We start from the raw sequence: 22,859 nt of genomic DNA, 5'->3' as shown, positions 1-22,859 counted from the left end.
CAGATGATCAGATATCCAGTTCTAACTCTCTCTCTACCTTATTCCCTTGAGAGAAGGTCCCTCACTGAACCTGGAGCTAGGCTGGATGTCAGCAAGCCCCCTGATGTTTGTTTATTTATTTATTGACTGTAAGCTTGTTATTGTGGTTGTAATCTTAACTATTCCCCCAGAGACTCATGTATTGAACATTTGATCCCTGGAAGGCGGTGCTTTGGGGATATTTTTGAACCTTTGCAGAGCGGGGCTTAATAGAAGGAATTAAGCCCTTGGGGGTGTGCCCCTATAGGAGAGTTGGGCAAAGATACCGGCTCCTTTCTTCTTTGCTCCCAGGCTGCCCTGTGGTAAGCAGCTTTGCTTCACCTCACTGCTCCACAGGTCCAAAGTGAGCAGGCTGAGCATACCTGGCCTCAAATCTCTGAAAGCATGAGCCAAAACAAACAGCGCCTCAGTGACAGGCGGCGAATAATGAACATTCTCATGATTCTCTGAACTGTGTCTGTTCCTGCCCCAGTGTCTTTTGTCTGATATTGTCAGACGCCCGTGGGTGCTGCCAGCCCAGGGTCACAAGAAAATGAACTCTTACCTCACAGTTTTGGATCACCGTGCACCTACATGAGGTTAGCTAGCAGTGATTTCTCAAGAGGGAGGCTTTTTACAGTTCCAGGTTCCAGGCCAGCAGAAAGGGTGTTGGCTTATTTTGAAATCACTTTTATCCTGAATGGTAGCCTCTGGGTTCCAGATTCACCGGTTTGTGCTGAGGGTGGGGTCACCTGCCAGAGACCTCATCAGTGACAAACCCTTGCATCCTTGAGAGTTACTGAAAACTGAAGGCCATTACGTGATGCTGGTGCCACACTTGTCTTTCTGGATACCTTTCATGTGACCTTAGGATTTGGAGTTTATCTTTCAGTCTGTCTTCTTTATTGACGCATTTCAAAAGAGGTTTCAGATATGTGGTCCAGTATTTGTTGTTGTCCCTGCTGAGAGGATTAGTCAATAAACCACTCTGCTATCCCTCAGAACTGACATCTATAACTTTTAAAAATTAACAACGCGTGGAGCTGCTGGAGCAAATGCCTGGGCTGTTGCCTGCAGTACAGAAGAGCTGGACTTAATAGCTGCCTGCAGACGTGCATTCCTGCAGGTCTGTGCTGGATGTGGGTCGATTTAAGAGACCCATGGAGTCCACGAGGGTGTGTATGTAATAAATGGAGCCTCGGGGTGTACTCAGAGCACGGTAAAGGCTTCAGATGCACTTGCCACGGTGGCTCTCAGGGTGGGTCTCACTTGGAGAAAAGTGGACCCAAATACAATGGATTTCAGAGTCTGGGACTTCCCCAGTGCTCTCTAAATTTCTAGGAAAGCAGGCTCCTCCTCCTTCTTTTTCTTCATCTTCTCTTCCTTCCCTCACTTCCTCCTCATCCATTTCCTGTTGTTTTGGTGTTCTCATAGCCCAGGCTGGCCTGGAACTCCTGCCTCTACCTCCTGAGTGCTGGAGTTACAGGCATGCATTACGATACCTAGACGAACTGTTTTCTGGGAGAGCACAGCTTGCTTTCACCTCATCAGGTTCCTCCACAACAGTCATGCCACGATGGCACCAAGAGGTACATCTTGCTTTGCATTTTTTATATTTTGAAATTAACCTCGTTGAGTGTCTCTATGAAAGGCACAATTCCTTCCTTCCTTCTACCCTCCCTCCTTCTCGCTCTTCCTCCCTTTCTTATTTTCTCTCTCCTTCCTTCCTTCTTTCTTTCTTTCCTTTTCTTCTTATTTATTTGTTTTTTTGAGAAAGGGTCTCACTGTGTAGCTCTGGAGCTCACAGAGTTCTGCCTGCCTCTTTGACTGCTGGGATTAAAGGTGTGTGCCCCCACTCCTGGCAGGCTTTCTCATTGAATTCGAGGCCAGCTATGCAGAAAGGATTCTATACCTGGTTCTGTAAGCCTGATAGAAAGCACATAGCGAGGCGCTGGAGAGACAGCTCAGTGTTAAAGAGCATTTGCTGCTCTCAAAGGGGACCCGGTTTTGGTTCCCAGCGCCTACATATTGACTCATAACCATCTGTGAGTCTAGTTCCAGAGGATCCAATGCTTTCTTCTGGCCTTTGAGGGCACCAAGCATACATATGCTCTACACACACACACACACACACACACACACGTAAACACTCATATACAAAACATCTTTTTTTTTTTAAAAAAAAAAAGAGAACTAGGCAATTTAGTACATACCTTTAACCCCAGCACTTCAGAAGCAGAGGCAAAATTTTGTGATTTGTAGGCCAACCTGGTCTACAAGATCCTTTCTTAAGAACAAGCAAATAAATACATAAGGCTACGAAATCATAGGCCTTGGGTGCCTGATGACTGTTGTTATGTTAAATGGGCATGTTATCAACTGCTACGTTACAGCCACAGATGAGGGCTACCTTCAGTCTTACAGCGGGCTGCAGTTAATGCAGAGACTCACAGCCTGCCAGAGTGCTAGAAACATTGACTAACAAGTGTCAAGTGGGGTGTCTATATCAAGCCCCCCAAGGCCAGGGGATATCACAGAACATGATGTGGAAATAATGTAAGAACCAGAGGATCGCTGAGTAGTAGTGGCACACACCTTTAACCCCAGCACTTGGGAGGCAGAGACAGATGGAGCTCTGTGAGTTCGAGACCAGCCTGGTCTATGGACTGAGTTCCAGGACAGCCAGGGAGGTTACACAGAGAACCCCTGTCTCGAAACAAAACAAAATAAAACAAAACAACAAAAGGACCAGAGGATCCAGGAGGAGTGCCCCAGGACTCTTCTGACTTGACAGGACTGCTGCACGCACGGACTTAGCAGATGTGGCCACCTGCACAAGACCGAGTCGGTCAGCATCCCTCATCCTGGCCTTACCCTGGCTGGGAAGTGGGTGACTGCTAGGGGAGGGAGGGAGAGTCATTTTTCTTTGGGGGTGTGGCCACTGTGAGGATGCTCACACTATGTGCATACAGGCAGCACTAGCTGAATTCAGTGGCTTATTAACAAAAAGGAAGAGGGCATGGAGGCAGGAAAGGGACATGTTGGGGAGAATCTGGGCAATGAGGGTGGTATTGGGGGTACGTATGTTCAAGATACATGTACAAAATGGCCAAAGAATATTTTTTTATATTCTTAAAAATATAAGCCTGAAACAAACTCATACTTGTCAAATCTGAGTCCCTTTCCTGGCATGTGACTTGGTGCCCATCAGATGGTGCTCCATTTCTCTTCAGCTGCAGATGGTCCTGCAGTGAGAAACAAGCGCAGTCCCAGGGTCAGGCCTAAGGCCACATGTTCAACATGAACATCAGCGGTGGCAGTGTGTCAAACAGGCTTTGAGTGTTTACATGTCTTGAATAGCCCTAAAAGCTGCAGTCTGCAGAGCTGGGTCCCTGAAAGCCTTTTAATTCCCTTGGCCCTTCTTCTGGGCTAGCAGCTCAGTAAATCTTTCTAGTAAGTTTCCATGAATTTACCAACCAACACCATCACCATAAACAGTGTTTCCATCCTCAGCCTCTGCCAAAGTACCTGCTAACTCAGAGCTGAAGCACAATGTATCAGTTGCTTTTCTGTTATTGCGACAAAACACTGGGACCAAGGCAACTAGTGGGCAGAAAGAGTTTATTTTGCCTTCTTGTTCCAGAGGGTTAGAGTCCACAATGGTGGTGACTACAGGATGGCAGGCAGGAGGCAGTGGTGGCTGGAACTGGAAGCAGACAGCTCACATCTTCAAACCACAAGCAAAAAGCAGAGAGACAGGGAGCACTGAGACTGGCAAACCTTTGAAACCTTAAAATGACTTCCACCCCCAGGAACTTCCTCCAGCAAGGCCACACCCCGTAAGCCTTCCCAAATAGTGCTACCAACTGGGGACCAAATGTTTAAATACATGACCATAGAGGGGACATTCTCATTCAAAGCCTGCACACAAGAACAAAAACATGCACAATTTTGGTAATTTCCTCAGTAGCATCATGCGAGGATTATATTTGCCAGGCCCGTAGAACATGCTCTTCCATTTTCATGCAGCCATCTTTCTCTGGGGACAAACCACTGAGACCTCTCTGCCTCCACCCTTCTCCCTCTCCCCTTCTCCTGTTCACTGCTGGCCTTCATCTTACTGCAGGGAGCTTGGCACTTGCATAGTTATAGCCATACTAGTAGGTTTTTGTTTTGTTTTGTTTTGTTTTTTGGTTTTTTGAAACAGGATTTCTTTGTGTATCCCTGGCTGTCCTGGAACTTGCTCTGTAGACCAGGCTGGCCTTGAACTCAGAGATCTGCCTGCCACTGCCCCCCAAATGCTGGGATTAAAGGTGTGCCCCACCACCGCCCACCCTCCTAGTAGTTTTAAGGTAGACTGGGTTATAGTTTCATCAGAAGCCTCCTCTGGAAAGCCTTTCAGGGCCAGGGGCACGTGCCATGGGGAGATGGGGAAAGGCACTGCTGTGCTTTTCTGTGCTCTTTGTTTGAGTTGGACACTGTGCTAGGTAATGTTCCAGAGACTTCAGTGTAAATGGCTCATGGGAAGGATCACTGGGTCCTCAGGTCACACTGTACTTTTAGAATGCTCTGAGCCAGAAGTCCAAGTAAAGATGGTCATTGCCCCCAGACAGCTCCTCATCTCTTTCTCCCACGCAGCTGGCAGCTCCCTCTGTCCCTGCGCACCTTCCCAATTCCCTCAAAGCATGAGACTGCATCCTAGGGGCCGCTCTAAACTTGCCTGGATATCACCCACAGCCATCATCTCTGACTGTGATGACCACATTGGCTTGACTCTGTTGTGTGGTTTCCAGGCTGATCTGTAAGGGTCTGTCTCTCTGTCTGTCTTACCCTGTCATGTTGAAATAAGGAGCGGCGGGGCTGCATCCCCAGCACCCCGGCCGCCTGGCTAGCTTATGCCCCGAAATAACAACACACAAACTGTATTCATTTAAACACTGCTTGGCCCATTTCTATCTAGCCTCTTCTAGGCTAATTCTCACATATTAATTTAGCCCATTTCTAATAATCTGTGTGTAGCACCCCAAGGTGCACTTACCGGGAAGATTCTAGCCTACGTCCATCCTGGGTCGGAGCTGAATCGTGTGTGCCTCAGAGAGCAGAGCTCTCGCGTCCGCCCAGGAGAGGGGAGCGTGGCATCTATGAGCTCACTTCCTCTTCCTCCCAGCATTCTGTTCTGTTTACTCCTTCCACCTATGTTTTAACCTATGAGGGCCAAGCAGTTTTTTTATTGCTTAACCAATGAAATCAACAGATTGATATATGACACTCCCACATCACTGTCAGGATGTCCCTTGACTTCAGCCTCTCCAAAGGCTTTCACTGAGTGAATAGAAAATGCTATCGTGTCTACCTGAGGATGTTTCTGCTCCACTCCTGCTTGTGTTCTTCATTGCCTCAAAGGGCTCACTCTTTAAATTTTTAAAATTACATTGTGTGTGAGTGAGGGGAGAGGAGAGACCAGAGGACTTGCAGGAGTTAGTTCTGTCCTTCTACCATTAGATTCTGGGGATTGAACTCAGGTCATCAGGCTTGGCATCTTGTTGAGCTATCTCGCCATCCCAGGGGTTTGCCCCTACCCAACTAATCAAGGTGCTCTTGCTCTGATGTAACTCTCAGATGCTTCTCCTTCTTGTTCTGTGGATAAGTCATGACTTCCTTTCTGGCTCCTGTTCCTTCTGAACCCCGTGTCTAGTCATCTTCAATGGTAAGGTATGTGGTGCTGGTGTGTTTAGGACCCAGTGCTTCTCCCTAGAATGTTCTGCCTAGCAATCTCCTGCCCACCCTTTGAGGATCACATTAAATATCCTTACTCTGAGAAGCCCTCTGGGATGCTACATCTTCCACTTCCAGTAGATTACATATTATTTTAGTGCTTTCCAATAGCTGTTACAGTTCTGCATGTGTTTATGTCTGTGCCTTCCACACTCCTCTAGACTGCCATGTGTGGTGGCCTTAGCTCTCTGGTGGACTTCAGATAGTACTAGAAGGAATAGTCAGGAAGGATCAGATGATGGATGCCAGCTTCTGTGTGCAGTGAGAACTTTGTCAGCCTTAAGGGTCTAGAAAGAAGCATCTAAACGACACTGGCCGTTACATTGTTATATAGCTGAACCTTCTAAACACAATCTCCCAATCTCATTTTCCTTCCCACTCAGCTCTTCTTCACCCCTCATCCTAGTTAGGGTTACTACTGCTGTGATGAAGCACCATGAGCAACTGGAGGAGGAAAGGGGTTTATTTGACTTAGGCTTCCACATCACTGCTCATCATCAAAAGGAGGCAGGACAGGAACTCACATAGGACAGGAACCAGGAGGCAGTAGCTGATACAGAGGCCATGGAGGGGTGCTGCTTACTGGCTTGCTCCCCATGGCTTACTCAGCCTTTCTGATAGAATCCAGGTTCACCAGCCCAGGGATAGCACCACCCACAGTGGGCGGGGCCTCCTCCCATCAATCCCTGATTAAGAAAATGTCCTACAGGTTTGCCCACAGTCCAATCTTACGGAAACATTTTCTCAATTAGGCTCCCTCCTCTGAGGACTATACTTTGTGTCAAGTTGACATAAAACTAGCCAGCCCCCCAACCCCACTCACCTTCCTTCCCATCCCTGTCTTCTTTCCATTGCTGCTTCACTTAAACATCAGCCATCTGTTACACAGACAGCACTGTAGCAGCTGACCGGCTGTAGTAAGCAACAGTATCAGTGCACAGGGGCTTCTACCATGGTGTGGCTGGCTGGATTGGTCTATATTCCCTCCTACCTTTGTGTGCCTTCTTCCCACTGCATACTTGTAATCATAACAGAGTTTTAATTTTGTAGTCTGCTTTTAAATTTAATATAGAAGTATTTTCCATGCTCCTCCTCAGTCTTCACAATTACCACTTTAATGATCTCATAATATTCCACCAAGTGGACGCACCATGTTTCCTTTAACTGTTTCCTTTCTGGCAGATGGCAGCGGTGCTATTGCAGACAGTGCTGGGATAAGGAAGCACATTTTCCGCTCCTCCTCCTCCTCCTTTCCTCCTCCTCCTCCTCCTCCTCCTCCTCCTCCTCCTCCTCCTTCTTCCTTTTTACTCCTTCACTCCCATCCCCTTTTCTTCTTCCAAATCTTTTCATCCCTTCTGTGTGGAAAAAGGAATCACCTGACTAGGCTACAAGATCTTAGAAAAAGGTGACTAAAATTTTATCTTTAAAATGATCTAAGGGCATTGTGCTTTTGAAACAGTGTAAATGGTAGCACTTTTTATTCTCACGCAGTAGGGACCCAGGGCCAAGAAGGACCAGGAAGAGCTAGGTTGGAGAAGGCTCAGACTTGTTACAAGGACATCTTGCTTATGATGGGAGGAAAACAGGGGTGGAGGAGATAGATGGCTGTCATAGGAGATGCTGACAAAATGACGCCTGACACATGCCCATGCTGGGACAGGAAGCGGCAGTAGAAGGGACCGCAGGGCTGTGTGTGCTGATGGAGACAGGTAGGCCTTTGAAATTCTGTTTCTACACCTATTTGTTTGGGGTGTGTGTGTGTGTGTGTGTGTGTGTGCTTTTATGGAGGTCAGAGGATGACTCTCATGAGTCAGTTCTCTTTCCCCCACGTGGGGCACTAGAACTGAACTCAGGCTGGCAGGCTTGGCAGCTTGTGCTTTTGTCCACCGAGTCTTTTTCCTGGCCCAGGTAGAGCTTTTTATAACAAACTCATTTGCAGACTATTTGTAGGTTACTACTTACATAAAGGCAATACAAACTCAAACCTGCATAGTAATGTGAGTGCTATAATATATGTGCATATATAACACATGCAGGCAGGTTATTCAAATATATAGTAAATGCTTGGAAATACCCCGAAGTGGTCATAGTGGTTGCTTCTGCTCCGAAAGATCTGGGGAGGATATTGGTCTGAACTGAACTGTACTGGGTTCACTTTTTTTTTTTTATTAAGAAAAGTATATTTAGCCTAGGCCTGGTGGTCCACACCTGTAATCCCAGCACCTGTGAGGCAGAGGCAACAGAATCGGGAGCTAAAGGCCAGCCTGGGCAATGTAAGTCCCTGTCTTAGAAAAACATAATAAAGTGAATGAAAGAAAAGTACATCCCATAACACTTGCAGAACAAAGAATTCTAACGTGTTCTTGGCTGGGAAATGCCTCAATCACTATGGCACACACACCCACACACAAACACAATCATGCTCGTGTACACATGCGGTTTCCCACTATCTTGTTTTTCTATTTGCCAGTGTACATTGATAAAGGGCCTGGCCATGAGGAAATGAAATTAGAATGTGTTTAAATATGCAAAGGTCCTTCTGGAGAAAGTGGGCACTTAGCTTTCTTCAGGTGGAAGGACAGGTTGTAAGTTGTTTGGGACAGCCTTGGTGGCCTGGGGAAGAAAGAAGATGAAGCCCTCCCGATTGGAACCCGTCTCTTGGTCAGGCCTTCCTGCCCACTGTAGGCAGGTGGAAGTGGGGAATTTTGAAGTGGAGTCTTTGCCCTGAGTCCTAGATGGAGGACAACAGATGGGGCCACACAGCCCTGCTGCCTAGACCGAGGGGAACAGGTGGAGGCTGAGGGGTCAGAGTGTGAATGGTGGCGATTCATGAGTACTGCAGGCGGGCCGAGTGCCCAGCACAGGGGCAGGGACAGCTGGGCAGCATGTGGGCGACAGAGGGAACAGGGTGGGGGTGGAGGCCCTAGAGAGCAGAAGACGGGGAGGGAACGAGGACAGCCCCCCCCCCCCCCCCCCCGCCCCCACAGCTGTGGCAAGAGTGAGGTCAGAGGTCCCCGGCTGCTAGGAAAGGGATAAGAAGCTGCAGGAGAGGGAAGACACTCAGTGGGCAGGGTGCCCATCTTCATCCCTTCTCCTCCTTCTCCAGCCCCAGCTGTCCTTTGTGGAGCCCTAAACCTGAGGCATTCGGGCCGCTCCAGCAGCTGTGCCCGGCCTTTGGCTGGGTCAGGGATTGGGCCGCCCAGGAAAGCAGCTGCCACTCCTCCCCCTGGAGATAGAGTGGAAGAGCAAGGAGGTGGCGTGGCTGGGAAATCTCAAACACGTGGCAGGGCCGTGCCGTACTTGTCTGTGGAGAACTCGCTCTTGCCTACTGTACTTAACCCGTTTCTCCCGTGTTAAGTGTTAGGGGTAGGAGGGGCCGAGGAGCTGCAAATGTCAATACATGTGAATACGTGTTCGGTGCTCAAGTGCTACCAGCCACAATACCACAGAACTTTCCCAGCTGCTCATTCAGAAAATTCTGTAGTTTCTACTTTACAGGCAGGAAAACTGAGGCTTCTTGGTCCCGTTCTCAGACAGGACGTTTGAGCAGATTTACTAGGCCCTAGAGACCGAGCTCACAGCCTTTGAGGTGAATTGGCAGACCAAGGGTTCTGGGCCCTGATGAAGGTTCCCAGAAGTACTGGAGGTGGAAGGTCAGCTTTGAGAGCAGATTCCTGAGGCACTGGTGGGAAGCAGAGGGTGCTGGGAATCCTCTCTTTGGAGATCTTCCCAGGGCGCCCTGGGAAGGGGGGAGGGGCGGGGGTTAGGGGCTCCCAGAACATGCGCTTTGGGCACTTTCAGGATATTTTGCCTGAAAACACAAGGTAACAGGGTGGGAGCAAAGGATTTTGGGCTGGGCATCCGGAGGCCAGAGTCACCATTGGGGTGGCATGCTTGCAGGGCATTTCTAGGACTGGTCTCTTGGCCCTTCAGCTGAGTTCCAGCAACTGTATTCTATCTAGATGGTCTTCTTAGATGTCACCTGAGGGGTCCGCCCTCCGGGCTCAACGACCCGCCCATGCTCCAATCCCTCCAGCAGAGGGACCCAGAGCTCCAGCCAAGGGCGCAGAACGGCGGAGGCGCTCCGCAGTTTCTCTGTTGGAGGAAACGGAAAATAGTTGTCCTGTCATTCTCGAAGCCGCGAGGGGCAAAAAAGCCCTCCAAAAACTACGTGGTCACACTGTCCTGCAGCACTTCATTCTGGACCGTCGGCCATATGCTACTGTGCCCCAGACACCGGTTCTGTGTGATGAGATCGTTCAACTTGGGGTCAGCGAAATAGCCCAGGGGTAGAGGGCTTGCCTAGCACGGGCGGGCAACGCCCTGAGTATCAGGGAAGGGGAAATGAAGAAGCCTAGTCTTCGGAAGGCTCCTCTGTGTCACCAGCATGAGCAACCAGATCGAATGAGTGGCATTTAGGAATAGGAATTAATTTCTGATCTGTGGGTCCATAGAGGGGGCAGATGATTGGACCACAGGCTTCCTCTCTTCTTCCCTGGCATTAAGCAAGTGACCCTGCTCCGGGTGCGAGTTCCTTCTGGATCTGAAGGGAGTGTCTTTAGAAAGGCATTTAGAGTTGTGCTTAAGATCAGGAAACCGGGGCCAGGAAAAGACAGGCAGAGGGAATAAGCCTGTGTGACCGGTTTGGAGGAGCGAGTGAACGTTCACTGTCTGCATACCTCACTTCCATGCCTGCTGGATTGGAACACAGCCTATGAAAATGTGTGTGTCGTAGGCTTTCTGACATGCTCACTGCCCTGGGGCCTCAGCTGAACAAACGGTGCTCCACCCCAGCTGGTGCTCTGCTTGGCAGGGAGAAAGCTTTTCTGGCTTCCGCGTCAGCCTTCATGCCTCAGATTGGTACACATGGCACCACACTGGAGGGCCATTGTAAGGCTGCTGTGCTCCTAACTACTGTTGCTTCTCAGTCTCCGCTGTTGTCCCCTGAGCTGTGTGTATTCATGTACACATTTATGCCTGAACTTCTGTAGTAGCCTTGTTTACAATAGCCCCAAAGTGAAACCAGCCCAAAACGCCCAATCAACTGAAGACAAAATGTGGACTGTCCATGAAATGAAATCTTATTCAACCATTGAAACTTAGTACTGAGCTGGTGAGATGTCTCAGTGGGTAAAAGAGCTGATGAGCAAGCCTGCTGATCTGAGCTAGATCCCTAGAGCCCAGGGGGGAAGGAGAGAACTGGCTCCCATGTTATACCTCTGATTTCTGCAATAAAAGAAGAAGAAGAAGAGGAGGAGGAGGAGGAGGAGGAGGAGGAGGAGGAGGAGGAGGAGGAAGTTGTTGAGTATAAGGTATTTGAGTATCAGGAAGCTAGTCACAAAGGACCACAGGCGAGTATCTGGAGCAGGCAAATCCATGGAAGGAGCAGTTTGTTGCAAGCATGGTGTTCAGACCTTTAATCCTAGCAAACCATGAAAGCCGAAGCAGGAAGATTACAAATTTGAGGCTAGCCTGGGTTACATAGTGGGACTCTGTCTCAGCCTTTCCCACCAGAGATTTGTGTGATCTGGGGCTAGGGAGGGAGGGAGCGTAGTTGCTAATGGGCACAGGGATTTTTGGAGGGAGATGATAAAAGTGTTCTAAAATGAGATGGTGGTGGTGATTACACAAGTCTGTAAATCTCATCTCAGAACCACTGCCCGCACACTTTAGATGGGTGAACTTTATGATACTTAGACTGTTTCTCAATAAAGCTGCTAACATTTTTTTAACTGGGTGTCCTGAATGTATTCTGGTAACTCTAGTTGGTGAGCATTTGGCTTGTTTCTGCTCTTAAGCTATTCCGAGTAACACTGCTGTGAAAATCCATCTTGCCTTCCTCCTGGCACATCTCGAGGGCTGGTTCTCCATGATGAAGCACACAGAATGTGCCAGGGCTGCTTCTCTTCATTGAAGGGCAGTGATGGCTGGCTGGCGAGGAATGGGGGCGGCAAAGAGAATTTGGAAGCCAGCCGGCCTAAGCTCTAACATGATCTCCTCCTGCCTTGATTTCCACTTCTGCCCAGTGAAGGGGAGGGGAAGCAGATGGTCACTTTCCCTTGTCTTCTTAGAGGTCGTGTTGAGGAGTCCAGGAAAGATGCTACTCAGGGCAAAGTGGGCTGCCCAGGGTGGCATAGGTTCTGCCAAGTCTGTTGAGTGGCGGATCAAGTCTGTGTCCTTTGGAAGGCAAAGAGTGGCAATTAGATCATCCAGGGGGGCCTCTTTAGCTACAGATAGGGTCAGGGAAGCCAAGAGGTCCATGACGGGTGCCTGCTGAGCTGGGTTGGGGTGTGGACTGGGCTATGGCCACCAGAGGGTGGAGCTGGTGCAGGGCAAGGACAAGTCATTATTGATGTGAAAGGTTAGTGAACTGTTGGCTGTGCATCAACAGAGATGGGATCCCTGCAAAGGCCTGGGAGCATTCCTGAAACACTCAACAAAGGACCCGCAGCATTGGGGATGGGAGGAAGCAGGGGTTTCCAGGTCTGCGGGCAGAGTGCCGAGTCCGGTCAGCGATGGATATCTGCTTCTGTCCCCATGAGCACGCAGAGGCCGTGTGGAGAGTTTGGCCTGTGCTCAGCGTCTCTTCCTCTGATTCATCTCGTTATGCCGTCTTCACTGAAGCTGGGAGCATGCTCAGATCTCCCCGCTGCTAAAACCAACCTCTTTTTGACCTCCTTCTCCTGCAGCTAACCATCCATCTTTTGTTCTTTTCCCTGCCAAGCTCTTTCAAAGACTAGTCTGCACCCACGACTTCCACCGTGAACTAACTGCAGCAGCTTTAACCCCTCAGAGGCCCTCACACACCCATGAGGTGTCTTCCAGGTCTCCATTCCCTTCCTGTCACTCAAGTATGACTGCTTCCCTCTCAGGCTGCTCGACATCTCTCTTCCCAAAATGCCTCCACTCCCCTCTGGCAGCTTTCCCTCCGGGTTCTAGGAGCCACAGCCCAGCTTCCTGGCATCATTCCTTCAGCAATCTTACCCCCCACACCCCCGGGGGAATCTTGTTCCCCAAAGTCTTTATTCCTAGTTGGACAGAGATGACCAGATTCCTGTTCACACTCTTGGTCTTTCCAGAATCCCACAGGAACCCTGTAGGGTCACATCTCACCTGACCTCCCCCGTGTTTGCACTGCCAGTGTCTTTTTCATCCGCCATCAGTGTTTCCCCTGGACCATCTTTACCTTTTTGCCTTCCCTTGGATGCTGTGCTTGGGCAGCCACTGAGCCCAGGAGGCCTCTCATGCAACATCTGTTTATCTTCTCTGCTCCCACGGTCTCCTCTCCTGTTCAATTTCACACTGTCTTTGACCAAGGCTGCTGACACATGTCCAGCCTCCACCTCCTTCCTCCAGGCCCCTTTGGATGGTCTAAGTTAGATTGGGTTAGGCCGAAGTTCAGTAGTACAGTGACAATCACAGGCCCTGCTTCAATCCCCAGAACCGTAAGAAACAAAGTAGCAGCTTCCAGGTCCTTTCATCCCCTGTTCAAAATCCTTGAGAGCTTTCAAATACCAACAAAGTAGGTTATGATTGGTTGATTATTTTACATTCTGAGATGTACTTTCATTTTAACAAGAGAGACAGGGCTGCTATTTCTCCTACAGGATAAGAGAATTGGAGTCAGGGAATGTGGGGGAACTTTTGCTCTTGCCCATGCTAAAGGTGGAGCTGAGACCTCTGGCACTATTGGTGCCCCACCCTGGAAGTTCAGTCACTCTCACTATGCTGCCCAGACCCCATCAAGCCCCTCATCTTCCCCAAGATATAGCAAACACTGCACCTTCAGGCTGTTTGTTTTGTCTACCCACAAGGTCCTTCCCATGCCACCTGTCTTTCTCCACAAACACAGACCATTCTGCCCCTTCTCAGGCCCAGGCTCAACTTGCTTTCTCTGGAAACCGTCCAGCCAGTGCCTGCTCAGGAAGTGCCCTGTCTAGTCTGTGGCACCTGGAACACACAACCGTGAGCTCTGGCAGACTCTGAGCAGGTGGTACCACACCCCTCCCCCCCTTCACAGTGGGTTTCAGGCAGTACAGCCAAGTAAATGAAGTAGGCTGCCGAGGTTCTCCTTCAGGGAGATCTCATCCCTTGCTGAACCTAGGATACCAGTTCCAGTCTCAGCCATGCACATGGCTTCATTTGAGCCTTGCTAAGCTTGACTTGTCTGTGATTTGGAGCTAAGAGCTTCAGTTTTGCTACCTCCTAGGTGTGTAGTGAGCAGTTCAGAGATGCTGTCTGTGGGAAAATCTTTCCTGAGGGCCAACGGCTATACATTTGTGTAAGGCCTTTCTTGTGCTATCGGCATGGGTTCCTGGCTCCCACAGGATGTGTTTGCATCCTGTCCCCCTTCCTGGTGAGATGGAGAGAGCTGGAAGCTGAGGACTGTTGGAGAAAGATTGCTTGTTGGTTCCCGGCTGCCCAGCTAGCTTAGCCCCGAAATAATCACACAGAAACTGTATTAATTAAATCACTGCTTGGCCCATTAGCTCTAGCTTCTTATTGGCTAACTCTTATATTAATTTAACCCATTTTTATTAATCTATATATCACCACGTGGCAGTGGCTTACTGGGTAAATTTCCCAGCATCTGTCTCCGGTAGCTCCATGACTTCTCTCTCACTCCACCCTTCTTTCTCCCAGCATACAGCCTAGCTTTCTCCTAGTTCTGTTCTTCCCTGCCAGAGGATCAAAGCAGTTCTTTATTCATTAACCAATAAAAGCCAGAGGACTCTCTCTGCCCCCTGAGACCTTGGCAGATAGGGCCCCGAGCTCTTCACCTCCTGGCTCCTCCCCAGGTCTCAGTTGTGCCCTGACTTACAGGGAGGTTTGGGTAAATTTATTCCATTTCTGGATTTCACTTCTCTGGTCTGTCCATGGAAGCACTGGGTTAAAGCTCAAATGTTCATTTTTTCCCCACATGGCTTATAAAATCCATGTTCTAACCGAGTCATACAACAAACATGATGACACGTATGTAAAATGGAATTCTGCCTAAAGCAGAAACGGTTCCCCCAAGACCCCAAGGAACCCTGATCCTTCTCCCTCACCTTGGGGCCCTTCTGCCAAGTTCCTGGGTATCTTTAGTGTGTCAAGATCCCCACAAGATGGGGGCTGGAGAGATGGCTCAGTGGTTGGGAGCATTGCCTGCTCTTCCGGAGGTCTTGAGTTCAGTTCCCAGCAACCACATGGTGGCTCACGGCCATCTGTAGTGAGGTCTGGCGCCCTCTTCTGGCCTGCAGACATACATGCAGACAGAATATTGTACACATAATAAATAAATATTTAGAAAAAAAGAAAAAAAAAGATCCCCACAAGAGAGGGCATGGCCTTCCTTCCCTCCACTGCCTTTGCTGTTCCACCCTGCAGAAGCTGGGGGTGGGAAAACCTGAGGACCTGAGGTCGGAAGTCAGAGGTCAGAGGCTTGCCGTCATCCTCCCAGAGAGAACTATACATGGGGGGCATTGTGTTTATATCTGTGACCTTTTTCTGGAGGCTTCTGCCTATCCCAGCCTACCCTCTGATATGTAGAAGGGGCTTCTCAGCTGTCACTGAGTGGAACAAGGTGATGAATGGTGACAACGTAGGTTTAAAAGAAATGACCTCAGCCCCTTTCTCAGGCAGCTGGAAGGGGAGAGAGGGAGGAAGAGACCTACAGGTCTGGTTTTCAAAGGCAGAGTAGTGTGGGGCTGGAAAAGGAGGGAGCTTCTGGGGAATCACCACCAGGATGGCTAGTACTGGAGTTCTATCCTGCAGTCTTTCTGTCCTGACTTCCGTTCTTATCCAGGGCTTCTTGTGCATTCAGTGGCCAGAGCAACGCTGAAAACCATGGCATAGGAACCAGAATAATCTGCCTGCTGGAGGAGAATAGAGGAATATATATTTCTCCTTCCTTTTTCTATTTCTTTTATTTAATGGCACAGAGAATGAAACAGAGGACTTCCTGTATTCCAAGCTGCACCCTACAATTGAACTTTACTCCCAGCCTTAGAAGTCTTTGGTTTTTTGAGACAGAGTCTCACTAGGTAACCCAGGCTGGCCAGAAGCTCACTATATAACCCAGGCTAATCTTGAACCCTTGATCCTTCAGCCTAAGCCGTCTTAGAGCTGAGGAAACAGATATGTGCTGTCATGCCTAGCTTTAGAGGAGACTCCTAAGACCTCATGCATTCTCCAGGCTCTTCCAAGAGTCCACCCACCTGTTCTCTCCTTGTTGGTGTCCCCAAGGGTGGGTAGGCTTTGGGGAATTTGGGTGGACAATGTGAAGGACTCCAGAAAGAAGGTTCAGGGCTGCTGAAGAGGGTTGCCCCAGTAGCTTTTCCACCTCTGCCCTCTCTTCCACGCTTACCAAGACCACTGTGGAGAGACCAGGGCCAGGGAGGCCTGGAAGGAAAAAAAACAGGACTGAGAAGAAATTGGGTGAAGACTGGGCCCCGGAACCTTTCCACTTCCTGTGACATCATCTTGCCCCAATGTCTCATTCTTAGTAAAAGTTTTCACTTGGGTACTTTTAAGGGCACTCAAGCCTGGTACCTGTGGGATTTGGTCCCAACATAGCTCCACTATCAGCACAGGGCAGATTTCAGTATTTTGAACTTTGGACTCTCCTTTCCTCCCCTTCTCCCCATTGGTCTGGCACTGCCTGCTTTTTTTTTTAAAGATTATATCACATTTTATTTATTTAGTGCATCTGTGTGTGCTACACTGCACATGTAGAGGTCAGAAGACAACCTTTGGTGAACAGTTCTCTCCATATTGTGGGTCCCTGGCAGCAAGTGCGTTTACCCACTGAGCCATCTTGTTGGCCTTCTGCTTGCCTTTTTAATACACAGTCTGTGCGCAACTCTCCTTAAGCCTGCTTATGCAGTTCTCATAGCCTTCTAGGAGGTACTATTCCTGGTCAAGCCATCCTACAGATGAGGAAATCAGGGCTCTGATGGAGGCGTGGAAAATCAGGAAGGGTCATCTAGTCAGGGATTTGGGGCATGTGTGAAAAACAGCATCACATTTTTTGGCACGGCGTTCATTCCAGCCAGTCACTTGGCTCCTTCTGTTCTGCCTCTGTCCTTCCACAGTGTCCTCCTCTCCCTCAGGCCTCTGCCTGCCCCACACAGGGTTTGCCATATGGCTGACTAACAAGAGGCAAATCAAAACTCAAGACAGGATCACAGGTATAACTCAGTCGTAGAACGCTTCGCAAGTGTGCATGACGCTCTGAGTTCCGTTCCTCAGCACCAAACAAACAGACAAGCAACCAAAACAAGACAAAATAAAACAAAACCAACCAACCAGACCACAACCAAACCCACTCTCTTTGCCCAGCATGGTACTGGATTGTATCTATAATTCCAACATTGGGCAAGCAGAGCTAAAATGACTGAGATCAAGGTCAGCCTGGGCTATATAGCAAGTCCTTGTCTTAAAATTTTTAAATAAATTAAAAGAGGAACACTTTATGCCTTAAAGGCTTTGAGGCAAGGAAAGAAAGAGCCAAGAGGCAGAGATGCCACACAGACCTCAACCTCTTGCTGACAGGGTGTGGGCAGTGGTAGAATGTCAGTTTGCTCTTAGAAGAGGGGAGAAATGGAAGATAGGCAGGGAGGGTACCTGTGAGCTGGCCTTTGCGGAAAGACTGCCCTTTAGTGATCAGACGCAGATTTCTGGTTCTCTGATGGTGGCAGATGCTGTCTTTCCCACACTGGGCTTCCTCCTCTGAAGACAACTGAATTGCCCTCACCCTCCCTCCCAGACACAGACACTGGAGCCTGTTTCCTACTGTGATCTTGCAGCAAATCTCAGCAGAAGCAGTGGCTTTCCCTCCTTCTTATCCTGAGATCCAGCAAGGGAGCAGTAGGGTCTGGGGTTCCCCCAGCCTCATTGACCCAGCTACTGTGGAGTCCAGGCCCTTCCCCAACAAGCAAACAGGATTTCTCAGGGTGGGATCTCTATAAGGCACTGCGAGGGAAGGCATGGGGCTGGATGTGAGCCAGTGCCTACTGACTGGAAGCAAGTGAGGGAGAGCTAGGGGCAGCGTGGGGAGGGCACTGTGCAGTGGCTTGGTTGACTAAGGAGCCTGTAGTCTTTGGCAAGTTCCTTTCCTCTCCCAGCCTGCTTCTTTTTCTGGAACACAAGGGACTGGACTAGATTCTGTGTGGTCTTAGGTGCTAGGGTAAAAGGGAGGAGGAGGAAGAAGAGGGGAAGAAAGGAGCGCCGCAGTGTGACACTGACGGTGGTGATAAGGAGAAGCGGGGGGGGTCACTTCTCTGAGCCTCAGGATCCTCATCTGCAAAATGGAAATGCTGAGAGCCTGACAAGCCTTCTGAAAGATGGACGAGAAAGGGATATAATGACTCAGGAGACCGCCTGCAAAGTAGTGTGTGAGCTGGAAGCCTGTACCTTCCTGACAGTGCAGGCACGGCTTTCCTGAAGAGAGTAGGTTTTGGGATTAGGGGAGGGGCCGTGCCGACAACCATTGGTGCTTGTGGGAGACCGGGGCCTTCTAGAGTCCCGCAGGTGATCAGGGCTTTGCCACCCGCCCTCCTGCAGCATTGAGAAGAGAAGGAGAGAACACGGGAGGCTACACCTCCGTACTGTCCCGAGGCCGGATTCATACATCACACCATTGGAGAAGCTCACGTTTTCTCAGCTTTTCTCACACAGAATCACTTCCTTTGTTTAGAGGAGGGGGTAGGGGAGGAGACGGAGGGCGACGAGGGAGGGGCCCGCGGGTGCCGCCGCCCCCGCCCCCTCCCCCTCCCGGTGTGCGGAGCCCGATTGTCACTCAGCTCCCGCTCCGGGGGCGACGAAGGCGCTGGCGCCAGAGTGGAGTCTCGGCTGGCTACCATCCCCTTGGACCTAACAGGCTAGCTCTGGGTTCTCCTGGCATCTTCTGAGGGAGCGACTGCCCAAGGTTTAGAGATTTGGGGACACTTGACTAAACAGTTCAGGTGGCCAGAAGCTCTGACAGCTTTGGTGTGACCTTGGGTAAGTCTGTGTCTGAGTCCGTGCACCATGAATGTGCAGGAAAGGGGTGGATGAAACGACTGGAATGCCCCCCCCCCCCTCCATGGGACAGTAGATTGGGCAAGGATTCTGAGCTGGAGCGGGACCAGGGACTGTTAAGAGTCGGGCTCCAGCGGCGTCCCTGGTGGGTGGGCACCAGGCAGGCAGGCGTGCGCTCAGGCGGGGAATAAGAGCCTATGGACCCGTCAGGTCCTGGGCTTAGTCCCTCAGATTCATGCCTGCCATCCAGTCCCAGGTACGGAAACAGGATACTACCTCTTTAAAAGCGTCCGGGGCTGAGCCTCTGCCGCACCATGTGATTGCTTGAAAGGCCGGGCTGGGAGCGCAGCGGCGGGAGCCTGGAGAACGATGAGCCGGTGCGCGCACGGTGCCCAGAGCCCAGCCCTGCCCGGCGAGGCTCCGGAAAGCCGCCCAGGGAACTTAGGGCAACGCCTTTGGGACCCCCTGCTGGTTGGCAGTCAGGATGGTGAGCGCCCTGCCTCTAGGTTGGCGGACACCTGTGGGCATTGCGGATGCATAGGGGATCCTTATGGAGTGAGTGTCCTGGGAGCCACCTCACACCTGATACAAAAGCCAGTGGTGGAGTGAGTGTTGCTATTTTAAGTTGCTGAATGGAACCTCTGAGGACAAGGGGAGGGGACCGAGGTTAAGCAGATAGTGAGGCTGAGTGCCTGGCCAGCCTGGGCAGGCACTGCATCTGCTAACTGGGGCACATCTTCGCAGGGCTGCCTATGTCCCCTCCTTCCCAGGCTGGCATCCCCACTGCAGGCTTCCTGACCACAGGTGCTGGCCTCGTGCCCCAGGGCGCCTGTCTGCTGATGTGCCCAGCGCCTGTCCACCATGCCGCCCTACATCTCAGCCTTCCAGGCTGCCTACATTGGCATCGAGGTGCTCATTGCCTTGGTCTCTGTGCCTGGAAACGTGCTGGTGATTTGGGCTGTGAAGGTGAACCAGGCACTTCGCGATGCCACCTTCTATTTCATCGTATCGCTGGCGGTAGCTGATGTGGCCGTTGGCGCTCTGGTTATCCCACTGGCCATCCTTATCAACATTGGGCCACAGACCTACTTCCACACCTGCCTCATGGTGGCCTGCCCTGTCCTCATCCTCACCCAGAGCTCCATCCTGGCTCTACTGGCTATTGCTGTGGATCGTTACCTCCGAGTCAAGATCCCTCTCCGGTGAGTTCACAGCAGCCCAAGGTACCCTGTGAAACCCGATGTTGGGTGGCCCGGGGTTGAAGGAGCTAGCGAAGATGAAAGTGCCTAAGCCCCCTCCCTAGTCAGCCAGGTGTTCTCTGGCTGTGGGATCCAGCCCACACTTTGCCTTCCAGGGCTCCGTGTAGGGATGCTTCTCTGAGCGCTGTTAAGAGAAGCAGGAGGGGGCTGGGTGACTGGAGAATTACCATGCTGACAGCACCCATGACCTCAGTGCTGTTGCCGCTGCAGCCAGGGATCCTGAGGCTGCAGGTGGGGTCTGGAGTGGGGTTAGAGCATTTGGAGGGGTTATTAAGACAGGGGACAATGCAAGGAATGATCTGGATTCCACAAGTCCCAGGGAGGAGGAGAGCGGGGCGCTGGGGGAGGGTTGAGGGCAGTTAAGGGTGGCACACCAGGGCCAACGGTGCTGCTGCTTCTTGGATCATAGCAGGCTGGCTTCCGGAAGACACTGCAGCCTGTACCAGCCAGCTCCACCCTCCTGCTGTCCCGCTGAAGCCCAGAGGGCTAGTTGCCTCTGCCCAGCTCCACTCAGGGGATCTCTTTTGCACACTAGAGGTGCTTTTGCTGATTCTAGGCAGCTTAGGGCGGGTGACAGTCCTCATTGTGCAAATCGGGGCTCCATTTACCTTAAGGTTCCCTGCCCAGGCCCACCAGGCCATAATCTTGGCACCAGGCAGTGCCTGGGTCACCAAGTGCCAGCAAGAACCTGGGCACACTGCCAGGAATGGCTCTGCTGGGACACTCTTTGGGGTGTGCTTCCCCCTCTTTGAATTCTTGTCACCAGTAGGTCCTCTAACGGTGAGCTTCAGCCGTCTCCAGCACCTGCCACCCTGTGCCGCTTCCTAGCTCCCATATCTGGGACATGGGGCCGCTGGTCTCACTTGGCAGTTTGCCCGAGCAGGCCTAGGTACCCAGAGTTCTCTATTTGGTCACATTTATGCACGTTTAACTTTTTCCAACCTCTTTTCACATCACGTGTTCCTTGTGGCCAGCAAGGGAGGTGGAGCGGGAACTGGAAGAGAGGAAGCAAGCTCAGAGGCTCTCCTGGAGCCAGGTGTGGAGAACTTGATTCAACGAAGTTCTCCCTCTGATTCCTGCGCCTAGAACCTTGGTGTCAGCCTCTCGCCCCCACCTCCAACCTCCCTCCCTCACAGTCACCAAGTTTCCCAGGGAGGGTGGGGTGCAGGCTGCTGCTTGTCAGAGAGGAGGGAAACACAGACCAGAAGCCACACAGGCTCAGCTTCCGAGGGCCTTTCCTGCTGCCATTAAACCAGGGTTGTTGCCGGCCCGCACCAGTCAAGCTAGTCTCAGTCCATTAGATGGGCTGGGCCTCGGAGCCCGACCATTATGACAGCGTGGCCCCATTAGGAATGCACAGAGATGGGCAGACGGAGGGAGGCTGCTTGAGAAAGTCTGCCTGCTGAGTGGGTGCCAAAGCCTGTCCTCATGCCGCAGAGGTCACAGACTTCGGAATGTGTCCTCCTTACCCTGTGGGCCTGGGGAATGGAGGTGCCCATTCCCGCCAGAGGCAGATGCTGTTGCTTTGAAGCTGGGGCAGTTGGAGCACAGTCCTCTGAGAATTGAGGGTGGGCACAAGGGGGATGTAATCCAGGCTTGGGGGATTTGACAAATGCCTAGCTGTGCTACCTATTTAACCTCTTGAAGCTTTAATTTCTTCATCTATAAACAGGGACAGAAATAATAGTATGACTGCCTGGAGTTCCTGGAAGAATATATAACAATTAGTATTATGCCTGATATATTGTGTGCAGGCTGTAAATGAGAAATTCAGCTTCATTATAATATATGGCTTGACTGGGGCTGGACAGGCAAGCTCTAGTTGCCCAGTCCAAACACGTGCCCTCTTAAATGGACACATGCACAGCACATTCCAAGAAGGTGTCAGAGAACTGTTAAGTTATATCTGCACATGATTTCCCTCCCCAGTGGACTGCCAGTGCCTGAAAGGCACTAGCCTGGCAGCGATCACATCTTGTCTGTCTCTGTGAGTTAGCCAGAGTGCCCAGCAACAGTGTGTAGCCCTTGGCACTCCATAAATGTTGATTAAAACCACTGGATTTCCTGATCACGTGGGTGAGTCCCAAGCAGGCTTTTCAGGGGTCTAGCCTTTATATCTCTTGCTGTAGACTACTGTCCCCGTTCTGCTTTGGGGCCCTACCCAGAGCTGTCCCCACTTGCTTGGCAGCACACCTGGGAGTGTCCTGCCCTGTGAAGAAGAACCTTCTCTCAAGTTAAAGGCTAGCTTCTAAACAAGGCTCTGGCCACAACGTCGACTACTCTAAGTCCAGGCCTGTCACTGCCCAGGTACCCTGCAGGAGGTATAGAATGCTCTGTGTCCTTCCGTGTGACTGGAGTCAGTAAAAATGCCAGACTTTAGAACCTGCAGGCACCTGGCTCCTTGCCTTGTTATGCTAGGCAAAGGTTAATGTGGCCCTGGGCCCCAAAAATAATGCCACTGAGTGTAGAAGAGGTGTATCTAGACATCTGGATATAGGAGTCAATCAGGCCTTCGTAGAGCAAGATTAGGTTGGTCCGTAAACCACAGGTTTTATTTCTTTCCACATAGCTGCAAGTTGAGAGAGAAAAGAGATTCACCTCGTATAATGTGACCCATTTGCGTTTCGAGGTTGAGATAGTTGATTGTCAATCATTGCAGTCTTTTACATGCTGCAGGCCACACACCCACAGTTGTAATTGAGACGCCAGCCCCCTTACTCCTAGGTCCAGGGACTCTTCAATATCCCTCCTCCCACCTCCTCACCCAGGGCTGTCTTGGTACTCTGCAATAATTCGGAGGCTGCT

The 22,859-nt window shown here is 50.8% G+C and overlaps 1 protein-coding gene across 4 annotated transcripts in view; it reads left to right on the top strand.

The window, feature by feature from the left end:
- The first annotated feature begins 18,492 nt into the window (after nucleotides 1–18,492).
- The window catches only part of Adora1 (adenosine A1 receptor), a 34,628-nt gene continuing 30,261 nt past the window's right edge, over nucleotides 18,493–22,859 (top strand). The window contains exons 1-2 of one of the 4 annotated variants that reach the window (XM_041648156.1): nucleotides 18,493–18,777; nucleotides 19,600–19,997. In XM_041648156.1, the coding sequence (XP_041504090.1) occupies nucleotides 19,657–19,997 (341 nt within the window). In that variant the 5' untranslated portion in view covers nucleotides 18,493–18,777; nucleotides 19,600–19,656. Of the gene's footprint in view, nucleotides 18,778–18,959; nucleotides 19,283–19,539; nucleotides 19,998–22,859 lie in introns of those variants that run through there. The other 3 variants (XM_041648154.1, XM_041648157.1, XM_041648155.1) reach the window with 3 other exon arrangements.

The sequence above is a fragment of the Microtus oregoni genome, unplaced genomic scaffold, assembly GCF_018167655.1.
Source record: "Microtus oregoni isolate MIOR12 unplaced genomic scaffold, Mior012 000003F_ref0000135, whole genome shotgun sequence".
Classification (NCBI taxonomy): domain Eukaryota; kingdom Metazoa; phylum Chordata; class Mammalia; order Rodentia; family Cricetidae; genus Microtus; species Microtus oregoni.
The sequence above is the reverse complement of the archived record's forward strand: the minus strand, read 5'-3'. Positions and strand labels throughout refer to the sequence as shown.